Source organism: Megalobrama amblycephala, linkage group LG15 (assembly GCF_018812025.1).
Source record: "Megalobrama amblycephala isolate DHTTF-2021 linkage group LG15, ASM1881202v1, whole genome shotgun sequence".
Classification (NCBI taxonomy): Eukaryota; Metazoa; Chordata; class Actinopteri; order Cypriniformes; family Xenocyprididae; genus Megalobrama; species Megalobrama amblycephala.
This window is the reverse complement of record NC_063058.1, coordinates 34,152,300-34,171,172: the sequence shown is the minus strand read 5'-3', so window position 1 is coordinate 34,171,172 and position 18,873 is coordinate 34,152,300. Positions and strand designations below refer to the sequence as shown.

Below are 18,873 nucleotides of genomic sequence, written 5' to 3'. Positions count from 1 at the left end.
GGTATTCAGCACCAGTTACGTCACTTTCCCACCATTGTTTTGATTTTTTATAATAATAAAAATCATTTAGTTCAGTTAGAAAACAGACACTATATTGAAAACTGAACACAATGCACTGCGAGCCGAATCAGAGTCAGATTTCATTTATCACGAGAGTGAGGAGCTGACTGACAAGACGATGGCGGAAGATTTGGTTTCAAAGCGAAAGGTAAAAGCGCCTATTTAGCAATATTTTAGATTTAAAGCAAGTGCTAACAGGGAACCTGCAAAGGATTATTTGAGTTTTTCCATTAAGAATAATAATGAATCCATCCATTTAAGCAATTTCTGCTCTGAATTGGACGCTAAACAGAAAGCTTTGTTAAACAACCAATGAGGCGTCACCCACCCAAGACGCTTCCTGGAAAGTCTGAAAAAGACTTTCTTCCAGCAATAACGTTCCTAGAGTAGAGGGCACCAGTGACTAACGCTGCTTAATTCATCATTTGCATTTCAAGAATCTCAAAGTCGCATCTGCAATTCCCAAACTCATGCAAGTCTGCAATATTTCGTTGCTTTTGACGCCCACGTAATCTAACAAAAAGACTATGACTCACAGCTTCGAGCGGCTCTCCTCTGAGGATCCTGGGTGAGATATGCTAGAAAGGAAGGTTAACCACAATAACTGAGCTTCAAAATCATCTGCATTTAAAAGCGCAGCTTCCATTTCCCAGATGATGTGTGTATAAACGGGCCCATGGCTTTCATTAATACAACACGTCCTGAAACGACACCAACGTATCATGGGACAAAAGCGAGCCTCCGAATCCCCCCGGACAACTAACAGAATTGGTCACGGCCAATCATTCTCTTCCTCGCCGAGGTTCTGGATAAACACTGTGGCCATCAATCATGGTCGGATGCAGAAAAAGGGAAAATAAGAGGAAGTGAACACTTTCCACAGGTCACCGGGGAGCCGTACACGTCGTTAAATTCCCCCCATCGCTTTTCAATTACATACCGTAATTCACCGTCATGGCCAATATGATGACAGAGATCGTAACAGTGAACAGAGGAAGAATACAGTAAACAGAGATTCAGAACTTTCCCGCAGCTCAAATCTTATGTTACACAGGGGGCGGCATCAAGGTTATTATGAGGCCTTCACAAGACAAAAGTTTACAGAGGAAAGCATTGCAGTCCTTATAAAAGTGCTGTTTGCTAACATATATATACAAAATGTGCCACCACACCTTAGTTGGAGTAGATGCAGTAGTATTTAGGTACTTTCAAAGATTTGGATAAGTTGAGACACAGAGGCTCTCGCTAATTAAACATGAACAATATTTAAAGGGACAGTTCGCCCAAAAATGAAAACTATATCATGATTTACTCACCCTCTGTATATGACTGTCTACTTCAGACTAACACAATCTGAGATATATTTAAAAATATCCACATTTTGAAGCCCAAAAAAAATAATCCATTGTACAAATGAAACAATATGGCTCCAAGTTTTTGTAAGAAAAGTTTCAGATATGGATATCTTTCTTACAAAATCCCATTGCTTCGCTTCAGAAGGCCTTTATTAACCCCCTGGAGCCATATGGATTACTTTTTACGATGGATGAATGAATTTTTTTGGGCTACAAAATCACGCGCCCCATTCACTCCCATTATAAAGCTTGGAAAAGCCAGGATATTTTTTAAAATACATCTTTTGTCTGAAAGGAAAGAGTCATATACACCTGGGATGGCTTGAGGGCGAGTAAATCACGGGATAATTTTTAATTTTTGGGTGAACTACCCCTTTAAACATTAAAAAGCATTCGCAAAAATATCTTGCATGAATTTTTGCATTGAACTTATATGGAAAAAATTGCACAAGAATGCTTTTATGAACTATTTGCACAAGACTTTGCCCATTGAAAATATATTTAAATTGATTGTAAAAGCATTTTTATATAAAGCATTGCATTGAATTTAATGAAACAATTTCCCCAAGAACACTTTATGAACTTTTTGCTCATAAATTTGGCCACTGAACATTGCATTTGTTTAAATTGTTCGTAAAAGCATTCTTGCGTAAACGAATGAGGCCCATTGCACCATTACTGTTTTTTTAGCTCTTACAGACATGTTTTCGCGTCAAATTTTATAGTTTATGTCTAGGTCTATGTTATTCTCATCTCTTTCAATACCCTTCTGCACACACACACACACACACACACACACACACACACACACACACACACACACACACACACACACACACACACACACACACTACAGCCGCCCACCCAGAGCCATATTTACACAGGCAGTTCAGACAGATGAACAGCTCTTCCTATTGGCTTCCTGCATAACGCACAATAGCTTCCCCTTAGGAAAACTCATCAATATAACCTACTGTGGCCCTCAGCAAACCTCTAAACCATAACTAATTTCACTTCTTTAAATACATAAAACACAATTCACCTGTGAAAAGGGTGTTAAATTAAGTTCAAATCAATCTACACAAAATGACTTTCCTTTTCCACTGGGCTGCATGGGGATATTTGTTACTGTCAATGTCAAAATTTAGTCATTGTTTTGGGCTCCTGTTGTAGGTAATTCAGCCTAAACACTTGCAAATAGTCAAAGCAATTATTTAACGCTGGTTAACATTGATATGGCTTTGTTGCGTTTTATATTAAATATTGATAAATGTGGAAATGTCACCACTGGGATCTGTGGAGATACTTTGGAGTAGGGCTGTACGATTAGTCATATTTTCATCATGATTTCCGCTTCTCTCCGTTAGGCTGTGTGTCCACTAAAGCGTTTTTAACCAGCTGAAAACGCTTGGCTGTTGGCGCTTAAGAGCGCTTCGGCAGCACAGCACTGATTTCAGTTGAGTCGCTTGATACGGATTATCCGAGGAAGCGTTACTAGTATCTCATTTCACAGATAGTTTGTTTCTGTATGTTTCTATATAAAATGTTGATAATGTATTTGCTCTGGCTCTTGTTTTATATGATTTTGTTCCATTATTATGCTTGTTGATCATGTGTTGACGTTATACAAGCAGAATGTGGCGGTTGGTTGGTTGTTGTATTTGTCCCGCCCCTCCTCCACTGTGATTGGACGGCTGGGTACAAAGTGACAGTGATGAGCGCTGCGTTTTAGCCAAAGTTTAACTTCTTCAACTCTCGACAACTGGTAAAAAACCGCTGAGCACTCAGAACTTGAAATAGACGGTCAGCGGCTCGTTACGCTCCTGGCGTTTTAAAAACACGCTGCTCCCATTGAAAACTGGAAAAATAAAACGCTTTGGTGGACACACAGCCTTAGTTAAGCATATTAGCCCAAAGGTTATTTATCCTGAAAAGTTTTTTTTCCATTTGACATTTCCATTATCTTACACTAGGAACAAGCCTCAATGACTTTAATAATCATGATTATCCGTTTAACCATTATCATGCAGCCCTAGTCTCAAGAGTGATCTTGACCTTCAGCCTCTACATCTTAAAGGTGCCATCGAATGAAAAATTGAATTAACCTCGGCATAGTTGAATAACAAGAGTTCAGTACATGGAAATGACATACAGTGAGAGTCTCAAACTCCATTGTTTCCTCCTTCTTATATAAATCTCATTTGTTTAAAAGACCTCCGAAGAACAGGCGATCTCAACATAACACAGACTGTTACGTAACAGTCGGGATCATTAATATGTACGCCCCCAATATTTGCATATGCCAGCTCATGTTCAAGGCATTAGACAAGGAAAGGCAGTATTAACGTCTGAATCTGTGCACAGACAAGGTAAGCAAGCAAGAACAACAGCGAAAAATGGCAGATGGAGCAATAATAACTGACATGATCCATGATAACATGATATTTTTAGTGATATTTGTAAATTGTCTTTCTAAATGTTTCGTTAGCATGTTGCTAATGTACTGTTAAATGAGGTTAAAGTTACCATCGTTTCTTACTGTATTCACGGAGAAAAGAGCCGTCGCTATTTTCATTTTTAAACACTTGCAGTCTGTATAATTCATAAACACAACTTCATTCTTTATAAATCTCTCCAACAGTGTAGCATTAGCCCGTTAGCCACGGAGCACTATCAAACTCATTCAGAATCAAATGTAAACATCCAAATAAATACTAAACTCACATGATTCGATGTATGCACACAGCATGCATGACGAACATCTTGTAAAGATCCATTTGAGGGTTATATTAGCTGTATGAACTTTGTAAATGTGCTGTAATATAGTCGAGAGCTCATGTGGCAGGGAGCACGCGATTTAAAGGGGCGGCGCGCTGAAAAAAAATCAGTGTATAGTTAATGATGCCCCAAAATAGGCAGTTAAAAAAATTAACTTAGACTTATATTACATCTTGTGAAAAAGCATTCTTGGGCACCTTTAAAAAAGCATCCTCAAAAGTGTGCGTTTCAGGACGAGAGTAGATCCCCCACAATCCACATTCAGATCCAACTCCAATCTGATACAACACACACTTTACACCATCAAATCAATTAATGAGAGATAAAAATCAACATTTCTCTCAAAATCTGTGAAAGGGGATGAGAATGTTGCTTAAAAGTCCCTTTAATATGCTTCATTACATTTTTGTTTAATATATTAATAGCCACAGGAAGATCAAGGGCATATCCAATGTCTTAGCAAAAAGATATGTGTAGTCTACTATTTAATTAGACCACATTCAGAACAGGGCAAACTACCCACTAGCTAATGCTCAGTCACCTGCTCTGCCCTGAGGGAACACTTGAACCGACGACCCTGGTGTGTTTAGTGCACCATTTGTGCCCCTTAAAAAACACGTGCACACACACTGTAACCTGCCTCTATCCAGCTTCAAACAGAAGCATGTGTGTGCGAGAAAGTGAATAGCAGGAATCTTGGTTAATTATCACCCGCCTGCTGTCACAACCATCAGTCTCCGTGACACCACTACTGCCAACAGCACACTTGCGGGCTTATTAAAGCGCATGTGCGTCTGTGTGTGTAATTGATGCATGCACAGCAAGGACGGTGCCCCAAGAATACAGCCAATGATTAAATCACATCCTGGCCTTTATATACGCAACAGACAGACAGAACACGCAATTTATGCGTTTCATCCAGGGGAAGGGTTAATCAAAATCCCCTGGGAGGAGTTCACGGAGTCGGTGCATGTTTGATGGATGTGTCCTGCCATTATAACTCCATGTATATACTCCATGTACCCGTGACATGCCTTCAATCATGTCTAATTAGCAAAAACAGCAATTTCCTTCAGATGCAAGGCTACATACAGCGGTGGACGTCTGCTTCCAAGATAAACCCTGCAAAATATTTGCGATCTGCCGCTACTTGAGGATGAAATTAATTGGCTTCCTGACAAAACAATGAGGAAAACAACACTATCATTAAATTAATTCCCATCAGCAGACACTCACAGAATCTGCAATGCAGAATTTGGCCTGTCAATCATAATGCACTACTAATCATAATATTAGCATGATTTGGTCATTCTTTCAGAAGTTGGATCAATATTATGATATTTATGGAAAGTTCAAACTCTATTTTCATCACTACTTTATGATAGACTTACCTCCTTTGGGTTCACAGCAGGAACTGCAAGTTTCAAAGAACTCCACTACATCAAAAAGTATTTTACATATCAGAAGGATGGCCACAATTAGGTGGTTCTTATTCGTAAATTACATGCAAATTTGGACTTGTAACAGAAAAACTTAACACTTGGAACAAGAACACAAAGTTCTCCCAAAAATGGGCCATTAATTGGGCTTTTTACACTTGAAATAGGCCTAGTTAACCCTGGGTCATTCTAAACCCCATGTAAATGGAATCCTGTGTTATCCTGCTTCACGTTTCACACTGTTCATAATTTACCCAGGGTTAACAATTAATCCTGGGTATTCATAAGCTGACCTTTCACATTGTACGTAAACCCTGGGTTAATGTTCTTATTTGCATATTTGCAACGTCAGTGTCTCTGATTGGATAAACGCAGCACCCATCCTTATATTACTGACTGTACTATCACGTTTACACTGAATGGACATTTTGGACTATAAAAGGTAAGAATGAAACGGTCTCTTCTTCACTCAAATTGTCACGTTTTCTTCTCTAATGCTGAATTTTCTGTTTATATACAATATCACAATTCTCTCTCGAATCGATTCTGAGCTTAGTTTTAACAGCAGATTGCGCTCGACTAGTTTTTAAACGCACACTCAAATGCTCACCAAGAAGAGTGCTAGAGAATGATCATGTGTTCGGTGGTTAAATATACTTGCACCTCTGCTCAGAATGCTTTCATGACACGAGATTAATGTTAACACAGCCCAACGTGAACACCTTTGTAATTCACTTCAACCTTTTCGAACTTTATGAATGATTATTTTAGGTTTAAGTGGTGTGCGTAAGGAATTGGAAGCAAGCAGAGTATGGCTGTTTCTAAAGCACGTAGTGCCATCTGCTGTTAAAAACTAAGCTCAGAATTAATTTGCAATACATTCTGAAAATATCAGAATCAATCCAGAATAATTGTATCGCAAAACGAGAATCAACGTATTGTCCCAGCCCTAGCAAATAGGAGTACGCGATTGGTTGTCTTATGCTAAGCATCTAGCTGTAACCTTCTAACACTGCATCGTTTCACACTGTACAAGTTCGGCACCGCAATGCGGGGTTAATACAGCAAAAGCAGTGCTAACCCTGCTTCTAAATTACAAGTGTGAAACGTTCCTTTACCTGGGGTTAAAAGTGGTGATTAAAACAATAATAACCTAGGGTTAAGCGCAGTGTGAAAAGCCCTTATGTTAAAAAAAAACAAAAACCAGAGCCTCGGGCAAACAGCCCACATGGAGTTACCAACTTTTTAATAATTCCACAACAATTTGTAACCTACTTGTGCTTCAAACACACCTCTGCTATCTGCTCCACATCACCTCTTCCAGGGACAAGCGAAGCCCGTCTCATCCCTGCCGACAAATAGAGCGACTTCTCCATAAAGCTAATGAGGAGGAAAGGCCAGTTTATCATTCGCCAGTCATCTCTGAGCCTGGATGCCCTTTATAGCCTTTCCGTAATGTGAAGTACAAAGGGACATTAGCGTAAGCTCGGCTGCCCTTTTTAAATGTATCATTTGAAAGATGTAAGACAATGTAGAGATTGGTTCAGATAGGGATTGTGGCTTTGCTTAATGTATGAAAGAAATAATCAAGCTACAAAGAATGTCATTATTAGCTTGCTCTCAATTAGTTTAGTCAATGCATCACAATAAGGTGTATTTTCAGGAGATCTGCAAGATAAAAATGAACATTTTAAAGCAGTAAAAATGATCAATAGCTAATCTAATGACCTGTGTTTTTGAGTTAGAGTGAGGCCATCCATTAAATTAGGCCAAAGTGTTCAGACCTATAAATGGCTAAATACATTTCAGCAGGTTTCTGCAGAAGAAAGGCAGTAATTTGCCTTCCCTACAGAGACTAAGTGAGCCGATTTCAGCGGGAGGCAGCTAGCATGTGGCCTGGAGAACTGGAAAATTCTCTCCATGGTTACATACCCCTAAACCTACCAATCAGGGATCAATTACCATGTCAGCCCATTGCATTTACTTTTGAAAGGCCAGCTCAAAAGACATGGCTCGATCCAGAAAATCAGTACTAAATCAGCAAAATAAAGAATGGTTACATTTCTTAAAAAATGTATTTCAATCTCCTGAACCACTGACATGAAAGTTCTTTCATCATGTCTTTACAACCCCGTCTGACTTTCACTATGGAGCACAAAAGATGTTTTGATACAATGAAAGTGAAAGGAGTCCAATCCATTTTTGGACCCCACTGATTTTTATTAAATGGACAAAAAACACTGAATATACATCTTCAGTTTGTGGAATGACATGAGTGTGAGTAAATGACATGTTTGGGTCTCTTTAAGTGGATTCTCAGAGACAGGAGGGTCAAAGTGTGCCATTCCTAGCTAAGAAATGATACACAGCAGCTACAAGACATTCATTAGTAGGTGGAGGACAAATCAGGTGGTGTACACAGCCCAAAAGGTACAACATGATCAAATTAAACCAATTAATCAACGTTTTAGAGACAGCCAAGGTTCTCTTCCATTATTCATAGCCTCCTGCTAAACCCAATGGGAAAACCACAGCACTTATGGAAGGGGGTGAACAGGAGTGATTTCTATTCGACACAGAACATATGCCGAGTTTGTAAGGACAAATGATCAAATAATCAGGATAACGAAGATGAAGAAAAAGGAGGAACATCTTGAGATGACCATAAGTCTGGATGCTTACCAGAGAAAGCTTTGATTGACAAAACTCAAAAAGATCAACTTAAAAGATGTGAAAAGAGCAACGTTAGATTGAAATCAAGCATGAATGCGGCAAATTGGATTTTGGATGATTTGGACTCTAGCATGTACAACTAGAGCTGGTTTAGTTATGTCTTGTTCAGGTTCTCGCAGCTTTAAGACCTTCAATCCATACAAAAGCCATGTATATAGAACCTCACAGCAAGGGTCACACACTGGGCTCCTCTCAGCAAGGTCTCTCCTGACCTCATTAAAATGATTCCTTCACCACAACCACCCTCAATCTAAACATTCCTTACAAGCAGGATCCAAAAAAGCCAAGAGAGGTGTTGGAGGAGCAATAACAACCAGCAAGAGTTCTCTATTCACCGAGACCACGGAAGGAGAAATCAAGGGTGACCCCTGTCTTTCAGGGCTTTGACCTTTCCCAGTAAGAGGCTGAGAGTGAGGGTCCGCCTAGTGAAAAGCTATATTGAGAAGGACAAATACGTCTTCCTACTGCAAACAGCAACACTCCTGCTGGAATTTTCCATCCTTTCCACACACATGGATCTCAGTGGCTCCACACAACCAAACCACAGGGTTTCAACACGCGTTCCAGACTTAAAAGTATTTGCAAAATTAACTTTTACAACTCTAGAACAAACTAGATTTTTTCGAGAGATTACATTTTTGTGCTTGCAATGAAGCAAGAGTGTTCAGTCGGCTTTGAATCAGAATAAACAGTTTAAAGACATTGTACCCTAATCAGTTTAAGAATGATTTAAGTGAAAGTTATATTCATCTCCAAATAAAATAGTTTGATTTTAAATAGCACATTTAAAACATATCGTCTAGAAAGACAGTTTGTCCCAGGGTTGGACAAATGAATGAAGAATTGGCTCACTTTAGATAATGAACTGGAATTTAAATTGATCTGGCTACATCCCACAGGAAGTCCAACTACGACAGGCAGAAATCCATCGCAGGTAATGCATTCTGGGAAATGAAGTGTTCCTCCACCATAATCCACAAAAGTTAGTTTATAAAATATGATGAAATATATAAACTAAATGTCCATATGCCGCACTTTAAATATATCTATCTGTCCATAGGGCCTTCAAAATTCAAAGAGTTTAAGACATTTAAAAAATTTAAAGGCTTTGTGAAGCTAACATCAAAATGTTTCTTAAACTTTGCAGTTAAAAAGCTACACTGTAAAATAAAACTGTTGGTTTAACTTTAAAAAGTTAGTTACCTGGTTGCCTTAAAATTTGGAGTTCATTGCAATTAAAAATTTGAGTTAATACAATGAAGGTGATTGGTTTAATTAACAGATACTCAGAATATTATGTTATCTGAACTACATGAATTATCTAAGTTGATTTGACAAGAGAAAAATGTTGCAATAACAAATCATGAAAATAGTTTTTTTACAGTGTAGTTTCATTTATTAATTTATTTTCTTTATATCTACTTCCTTACACCATGTCCTAACCAGACGCGATGCGATAAGATTCCAGCGATGAGCAATTTGACTGTCCACACTAGATGCAACGCCGACGCGACAATGAAAAGCGATAAAAATCAATCAAAGAAGAGAGGTACATAGTAAAATTAATAAATATTACAACACTATTTAAAGTACATATGGAGTGACTGAACCAAACTTTCATAGAATACACTTTCTTGTTTGCATCGAGTTGACATTCTTGTGCCCAATTATATATTTTCAATATCTGAGGTGAATTAGCCAGCGTTGTTTTCATTACAGCTAAAAAGCTGGGAACACAGAATGATATTCAAACTCACATTAGATGCTTTAAACAATACATAAAGCACATGAACAGTACCTGATATTATCATTGCCATACTTTGTGTTGTTGTTCCAGCCGCGATCATCGCAGAAAAATAGAAACCATTTCTAAAATAGAATCGTCGCTAAAATAGAATTCTAAAATAGAATCGTCGCTTGTCGGCTGGTTAGGACAAAAACTCTGATCAACATGGAAAAGATACCTTTTATCGCATATCGCTTCTGGTTAGGACACGGTGTTACATTCAAATACAAACTGCAGTTCTGCATCCTGTCTGCTACCTCAATTCAAATTCATAAATTAAATAGGAATTTAAAAGATATTCTTAAAAGATACTGAATGCTGCACAACCCTGGTCTGTATGATGTATAAGTTCAAGTTGTTTTAAATGCAAAAATCTGTGGAAAAGACAAAGTTTATAGCACACATATGACATCAAACTGTTTGAACTTAGTCTGTACTGTAATATATGTTAAGTGGTTCAAGCTGTTTTAATGTCAGAAATCTGTGGAATTTCAATGACCGCCTTGTAGAACTTCATTCTAGAATTTTGTCAAGCAGATATTTGAACTCTCTCCACACAGGGTCCAGTCATGTATCATTCCATCCCCAGTAAAATGAAACAACCAATGACTTGTCTTTCCATCCAACACACTTCACGACTACGTCTACAAGAACACAACATATCAGTCAGCCATAGGCGATCTAGAAGGTGAAATCTCTACAAATTGATAAGGAGCCAAGGGGAGAACCAAACACTTCATTGCCCACTGCCAGTCACACTTAGACAAGAGCACACAGATAAGACACAGGATGAATGTGTTTGTCTCCCCTTCTCAACCAGCTGCAGGCGCCGAGAAAATGGCTACGCGCATCATCCTCGCGAAGCGCCAGACCGCGAGAGTATGAGAGTGAGTGAGTGCAGAGATTCACAAATTTACCCTCGAGCCTTGTGAATGAGATTGTGCTGTTGATATCCCACCAGCAACGGCAACGGGAGGGGTCAACTGGATGCGCTAAAATGCCATTCAATCATTCAGCCTGACATTGATGAGTATTAAGCTTGCTTTCAAGACCAGAGAGCCCCTCCACCTCCCCCAAACCACACACACACACAGCTAATGAGAGATGGGGATAGCTACAGATGTCTCCATTTGTGCCATTTACCTGCTGTGCCAAAAGCAATTATGCCAAGACAGCATGACAAGTGTGACCAGCCCCTGCCATTCTCAAAGTGGCATAAGAGATGGCAAAGTGGTTTTCATCTTTCATCACTTCTATGATGCATTAGTGTTGGAACTTTAATCAGTAAAACACAAGAAAATTAAAAAGTCTGTTTTACTTTGAGAGAACCACCACTTAGGGTGTTTTCACACTTGGTCCTTTTCAGGGGTGGTTTGCGTGATTTTTGGCTCATATGTGAACACTCCAACTCAAATTTGCTTCCAGCTAATGGTACAGTTCGCTAAAAATGTCCATTGTGAACACAAATCAGTCCGGGCTCACTTCATTTTTCCATTTGCGAATTCCAATTTAGTTTGGTCATCAGATGCCTCCATACAAATCGGCTGATCATCAAGGCTGCTGCTTCTGGAGATCTCTACAAATTATTTGTTCACAACGTACACAATGCAAGTGAATGGGATCAAATTTGGGTCACCTATCAAACACTAAACTGGACTAGATCCAAAAAGCAACAGTATGAACACATTCCTACTTAAGTGGTCCAAAAAAGGATCTGACTCCTCTTTCAGGGACAGTGTGAATGTAAAGAGAACTGGGTCCTTTTTCACTTGGTTCACTTCTTGATCCTCTTAAAGGAGTCGGAGTTTCTTTTAAAGAGGACTCAAGTGTGAAAACACCCTTACTGACAATGTTTATGTGTACAGATTTTCATCAATCTGAATCAATTTAATCTTACTGCAAATTTCACGTATCATCGAAATGTGCCCTAAAGCATCCAATGAAAATTCACATGTGCATCACATGTCTTTCCGTGCATGCAAAAAGCAGCATTTAGTGTCTTCGTAATCATAATGGCAAGAATATTTTCCAGTCAGTGGGCTGTGAATCTGCTAAATGTATCTTATAAGTAGTTATATTCAAAGGAAATCTGTATAGCTAACAAACTTTCTGTAAACACATAGTAATCATAACAGATTCAAAGGTTTGCATGGAAATTATTTAATCCACCACCAAATTATTATCATCATTCAGAAAAAAAAAGTGTGGACAAAACAAGCCCATAAGCCATGCTTCTGCTAAACTGTTGCACGTCAAATCTAAACTAAAACAAAACCATACAAAAGGAAAGATTGATTCTATTTTACAAAATTTCACAAGGATTTTCCATCAAACCAAAACAGAAGAACTACTTTGAATATCCCTATAAAGCATTGTGTGAATAGCCTGTAGTACACTATTTTTAAGAGCGGACTTCTGGCGCAAGACACTGTATTGTGATAAAAAGTTCAATTTTTAAAAACGTCTCAAGACCCTTGCATTCTGTTCCACTTCATCTAGCTTTTTCTGAATTCAAGAAATGTGTCCTAAAGCTTTTTGTAATCCAAATTAGCTTGTACCACAAGTGAACAGTCTAATTCAGTTCGACAAGTTTTTTTTCCCACTAAGCACCAACAAGAAATCTACGAAACTCTATAAAACATAGTCAGTTTACAAGCAGACTATCTTTGAGAGAGGACTTGCGGCTTGGCTTTAAAATCTGCACGTCTGAAACCTCAGGGAAATGTGTTTCAAATAAACAAAAACTTATTTTCAGAGGGAAGCCATGATTAGTAACTCGAAACTGGCCACATGTACAAAGCACCATTCAAGCCCTATCTAGAGTCCTTTAAAACACTGAAAAGACAAAGACTAAACATACGCCATTCAGCTTTATAAAAAGCGATTCTCAGAGAACCCTACAACCATGATCAGAACAACATCTGATTCTTATTGAAAGGGGGAAAACATATTTCATCTGCTTATTATCTATGTTACCATCTACAGAAAATGATGCAGAATTAATCAAATAAACAAACAAAAAAACAAAAATCTCTCCTGGCAAGCCATTTGGTCATTTGACTGAGGTGTCATTTTACAAATTCACCTCACAGCAATCTCAGTGGCAGCAGCTGAGGGAACTGATCTTCATTTGAGTCAGCCAGAAAATTCCCTTTCATCATTCCCAACAGTAAAGATTCCCAAATGTCCCACCCTGTCATTACCATCATCAATCAATCATTAACCTCTAGGCTTTCATCCACAGCTCTTTTAGGTGAGGTCAAGAGCAACCTCCTCCCTTGTTCCGGAGCGGATGGATGGATGTATGGATGGATGCATGGATGGAAGGTGGTGGCTTTCTACAAGTGCTCTTCTAACCAATCTCTAATGCCTTATGGATCAGGCTAATATGACATTAAGTTTACAATACGCATTACATTCAAAGCAACCTGTGGTGATTTAGTCATTAAATAGCAAGTTCATGCATGTCCCCTTGCAGAATTTAAACCTTCAAGCTTTTAAAAACTCTTAAATATAAAATATAACCAGAGTAACCAGGCTGTGCATGGTAAACATTAGGGTAAAAATCAGTGTTAGAAACGGATTCATATGTTTAGCGAAGAACAGACTGTCAAATGTTAATTATTGGCGGGGATTTGGCGATGCTGCGCTCGTAACCGCGTCCGCCGCAAGTAATAACGTACGAGAGCTACGGAACTTACCTTTATCCGCACCGCCGAACCGGAGAACGACGAGACTTGTGTAAAACGCGAGCAGCCGTGCCCCCCGCTCCGCCATCACTTTCTGAGGTAAAAAATACACAAAATAATCTCGGAGAAACGCACAAGTTATCCACTGTGCTTTCTGAGGTAAAGTTTTACCGACTAGAACGGACAAGGTGTTTTATAGAAAAACGCTGAACATCGTCTGCGACCGGCAAGATCTCGCGCTCCGCCGGTTGGCAAAAAAACAAACATTTAATTCTCCTGCAAAAGTCAAAGGCGATACGGCGAGGGGTCCGGGTGTTTTCTTGAACTTAAAAAGCCGAGGAGGGCATTTAAAGGAGGCATTAAGTCAATCCACAGCCGACCCACAAAGGCAGCGGCTGCAAATGGGTTCCGAAGCGTTTGAGACCAACCGGCGTATTTCTGAACGCGCGGAGAAAGACGCGTTCAACAGATTTAACGGAACCGCAGTGGAGTATCCAACACAAGCACACGGCGTGTGGTGCTGGAGAGGCTTGTAGTGGGCATTGGTCCGTGAAAAAGCAGGCGTGGATTCTCACAGGATTCTGGATTTTCTTTTTCTTTTTTTGGCCCGGGAAAGTCAAAAATCACGGTGTGTTGGTGCGTAATGCGCATGCGCACATCTGGATCCTAGTGTGTTTTGATGAATACTAACATCGGATTCACATTATTTTTCAAAAGCAAGCTGCATTTTAGTAGATTAAATGTATATATTTCTTTGAGCCATGCGTTAATCAAAGTTTTATATAGGTACAATTTTATAATTGTAGTTTTTATTTAATAATAATAAAATAAGGTATGTGGATTACGCTTGCCATTTTGTGAATCATACTTTTCTTTTTTTTTTATTGAACAGAGAAACATTCCATACAGTTACAACAATACAGAACTTTCAAATGCTAAGGGGATATAAAAAAAATATAGGAATACATTAAAAAGTGTACGCTTGCAAAATTCTAATAGCTTTTTGTTTCTTTGAGGGCAATATAGAGTCAATATAATATTTCACTTCATTTTTAAATGCTATAAAAAATGTTTTTTTTACCTAAAAAATGTACATTTATGGATATGAAATTTGGCCATTAAAATAAAAAAATTAATAAAATAAGTGCAATTCTGTTTATCTAGGGAGTTTATAATAATGCCAAATTTTTTGTGTGAATCATACTTCAACCCAAGCCACCGTGTTTTCATAAAAAATAAATTACTGCAGTTTTATCTATTTGTTGCCTTATTTTAATCTTTAACTTTGAAATATGTTTGTATTCTAATTAAGATGTAGTGAACGTGTGTTGAAGTATTGTCACATACTTGATTTTACTCATAAATCAAAAAACACTATTCAAAACCACGCGGGAACCGTGGTGAATTATAATCGATGTCATGACCAATTGATCAATTAAAAGGAAAACAAAGTGCTTGCAACTCTTGTAATTTCTGTAAAGGTGAAAAGGAACCTATTTTTCACTTATTTTTCCATTGTATACAAATATTTTGGATTGATGTGGAGCATTTAATTAAGAAAAAAACATTGAATTGCAGTATTGATATAATGATACACTTTAATGATCATGGGATTGAGAAAGAGAAGGCATACTTCATACAATTGTTAATATTAATGGGAAAGTTTCACATCCATAAGATGAAATGGTCTGACCCCAAGCCAAATTTTTTTTTGCTTTAAAAATTATTTCAAACTGTATTGTATTGTTCTGTTTTGTGTAATTGTAAAAGTAAAAAGGCAATTCGAGCTTACAACATTGTAAGCAGATGTATAAAGTAGCACCCTTTTCATTTTGTTTGTTATAATTTTGTTGTTGTCCTCTGGCATTGTTATTTCATTCTATTTTAGTTGCTGTATTTTTTTTTACTTCAATGATATATCTCATTGTATTGTTGGTTTATGGCATTAATTAAAAAAAAAAAAAAGAAAAAAAAAAGAAAAAGTGCTTGCAGGAGAATGTTGTATATGATTAGCTTCTTCTAGTGCCATCCACTGGTTAACATGCAGAATAGCACCTGAGGGTAAGCTAATGTAATCAACCCTGACCAGTTTTTGACTGGATGTTAGATAGGCAGCAATAAAAATGTGCAGTCACATTTCCAGATTCAAGAGATCAGACCTCCTTCATATCTGAAAGATTGTTAAATTGACTTCTATATTCATGTACAATTGTGTTCAATACAAAACTAAGTCCTTGGTACACTGCAGAGACGTCATCCAATACTCACATGTGATTACTGTAGGAGCTCAGGTGCCCTTGGGTCTTGAAATTCAGCATTTAATCCAAGGGCACAGCGCACTTGCTTGTCTTCCCTGTAGGTGAACGGCCCATAAAGAATGTGTACACTCACTAAGAACAAAGGGATACCTGTGTATGAGTCACAAGCACTGAATATGCTTGAAGTGCAAAAAACATGTCAGTCGTAATGAAGATAAAGTTTCTTTGTAATTTCAAACGGTACAACGAAGTGACCAATGCTGAGCTGGCCGTGTGTCATTTATCAAACTTCTCTGTGTTTTTGAAGAGGAAACAGAAGCTGTTCTTTCTCATCTTTTGTGGGCCGTATGTGGTGTACATCTCCAACGAACCCTGACGATGGCAATTATTCAGTGCTCTCTAGAAGTACAAGTGCTCACTTCACCGGGAATGAAGCCAGAATACGGCAGGGTGTTTTTTGTTATTAGAATTCGTTTTGCAATTTTGAATAATGACAGTAAAAACTGTCTGAAAGTGACCTGAGGTGCAGGATAAACATGTGGAAACACTTTTGCATGGTTGAAGGTTGTTTGCTGGGTTTATTTGAGCAAAATTCAGAATTGAACATTTGGCTTCCTTCAATTCATGCATGTGAACTGTAATTGACTTAATTGATTGTCACTACCGAAACAGTCACGACCGAAACATGCTACGTCAAGTTCGGTCAAGTTTCGGTTGTGACATTCGGTTGTGATATTATTCGATAAAAAAAATTCTGTGTACAACTGTTCAGAACTGTTGATTAGCATCGTTGATCTAGACTCAAAAGTATCTAAAATTGTCACTACCGAAACAGTCACGACCGAAATGTGGTAAAGTTTCGGTTGTGACATCATTGTTTTTTGAGTGTTATTTGATAAAATTTAGTTGTTTTTTTCTGTGTACAACTGTTCAGAACTGTGCTAGCTAACATGTGTTAATTAGCATCTTTGAGCTAGACTCAAAAATATCTAAAACTGTCACTACCGAAATAGTCACGACCGAAACGTGGTAAAGTTTCGGTTGTGACATAATTGTTTTTTGAGTGTTATTCAATAATAATTTTTTTTTTTTATGTGTACAACTGTTCAGAACTGTGCTAGCTAACCATGTGCTGATTAGCATCTTTAAGCTAGACTCATAAATATCTAAAATTGTCACTACCGAAACAGTTACGACTGAAACATGTGGTGAAGTTTTGGTTGTGACATCATTGTTTTTTGAGTGTTATTTGATAAAATGTAGTTTTTTTATGTGTACAACCGTTCAGAACTGTGCTAGCTAACATGTGCTAATTAGCATCTTTGAGCTAGACTCAAAAGTATCTAAAATGGTCACTACCGAAACAATCACGACCGAAACGTGGTAAAGTTTCGGTTGTGACATCATTGTTTTTTGAGTGTTATTTGATAAAATTTAGTTGTTTTTTTTCTGTGTACAACTGTTCAGAACTGTGCTAGCTAACATGTGTTAATTAGCATCTTTGAGCTAGACTCAAAAATATCTAAAACTGTCACTACCGAAATAGTCACGACCGAAACGTGGTAAAGTTTCGGTTGTGACATAATTGTTTTTTGAGTGTTAATTAATAATTTTGTTTTTTTTTTTTATGTGTACAACTGTTCAGAACTGTGCTCGCTAACCATGTGCTGATTAGCATCTTTGAGCTAGACTCATAAATATCTAAAATTGTCACTACCGAAACAGTTACGACTGAAACATGTGGTGAAGTTTTGGTTGTGACATCATTGTTTTTTGAGTGTTATTTGATAAAATGTAGTTTTTTTTATGTGTACAACCGTTCAGAACTGTGCTAGCTAACATGTGCTAATTAGCATCTTTGAGCTAGACTCAAAAGTATCTAAAATTGTCACTACCGAAACAGTCACGACCGAAATGTGGTAAAGTTTCGGTTGTGACATCATTGTTTTTTGAGTGTTATTTGATAAAATTTAGTTGTTTTTTTCTGTGTACAACTGTTCAGAACTGTGCTAGCTAACATGTGTTAATTAGCATCTTTGAGCTAGACTCAAAAATATCTAAAACTGTCACTACCGAAATAGTCACGACCGAAACGTGGTAAAGTTTCGGTTGTGACATAATTGTTTTTTGAGTGTTATTCAATAATAATTTTTTTTTTTTATGTGTACAACTGTTCAGAACTGTGCTTGCTAACCATGTGCTGATTAGCATCTTTAAGCTAGACTCATAAATATCTAAAATTGTCACTACCGAAACAGTTACGACTGAAACATGTGGTGAAGTTTTGGTTGTGACATCATTGTTTTTTGAGTGTTATTTGATAAAATGTAGTTTTTTTATGTGTACAACCGTTCAGAACTGTGCTAGCTAACATGTGCTAATTAGCATCTTTGAGCTAGACTCAAAAGTATCTAAAATGGTCACTACCGAAACAATCACGACCGAAACGTGGTAAAGTTTCGGTTGTGACATCATTGTTTTTTGAGTGTTATTTGATAAAATTTAGTTGTTTTTTTTCTGTGTACAACTGTTCAGAACTGTGCTAGCTAACATGTGTTAATTAGCATCTTTGAGCTAGACTCAAAAATATCTAAAACTGTCACTACCGAAATAGTCACGACCGAAACGTGGTAAAGTTTCGGTTGTGACATAATTGTTTTTTGAGTGTTAATTAATAATTTTTAACTGTTCAGAACTGTGCTCGCTAACCATGTGCTGATTAGCATCTTTGAGCTAGACTCATAAATATCTAAAATTGTCACTACCGAAACAGTT

At 37.8% G+C, this 18,873-nt stretch overlaps 1 protein-coding gene across 1 annotated transcript in view; it reads right to left on the bottom strand.

Annotated features, from left to right (window-relative positions):
- The window catches only part of LOC125246971 (neogenin), a 159,673-nt gene extending 145,206 nt beyond the window's left edge, over positions 1-14,467 (bottom strand). Inside the window, 1 exon segment of the mRNA XM_048158133.1 lies at positions 13,853-14,467. Within this exon segment, the coding sequence (XP_048014090.1) occupies positions 13,853-13,928 (76 nt within the window). The 5' untranslated portion in view covers positions 13,929-14,467.
- Positions 14,468-18,873: the final 4,406 nt, after the last annotated feature.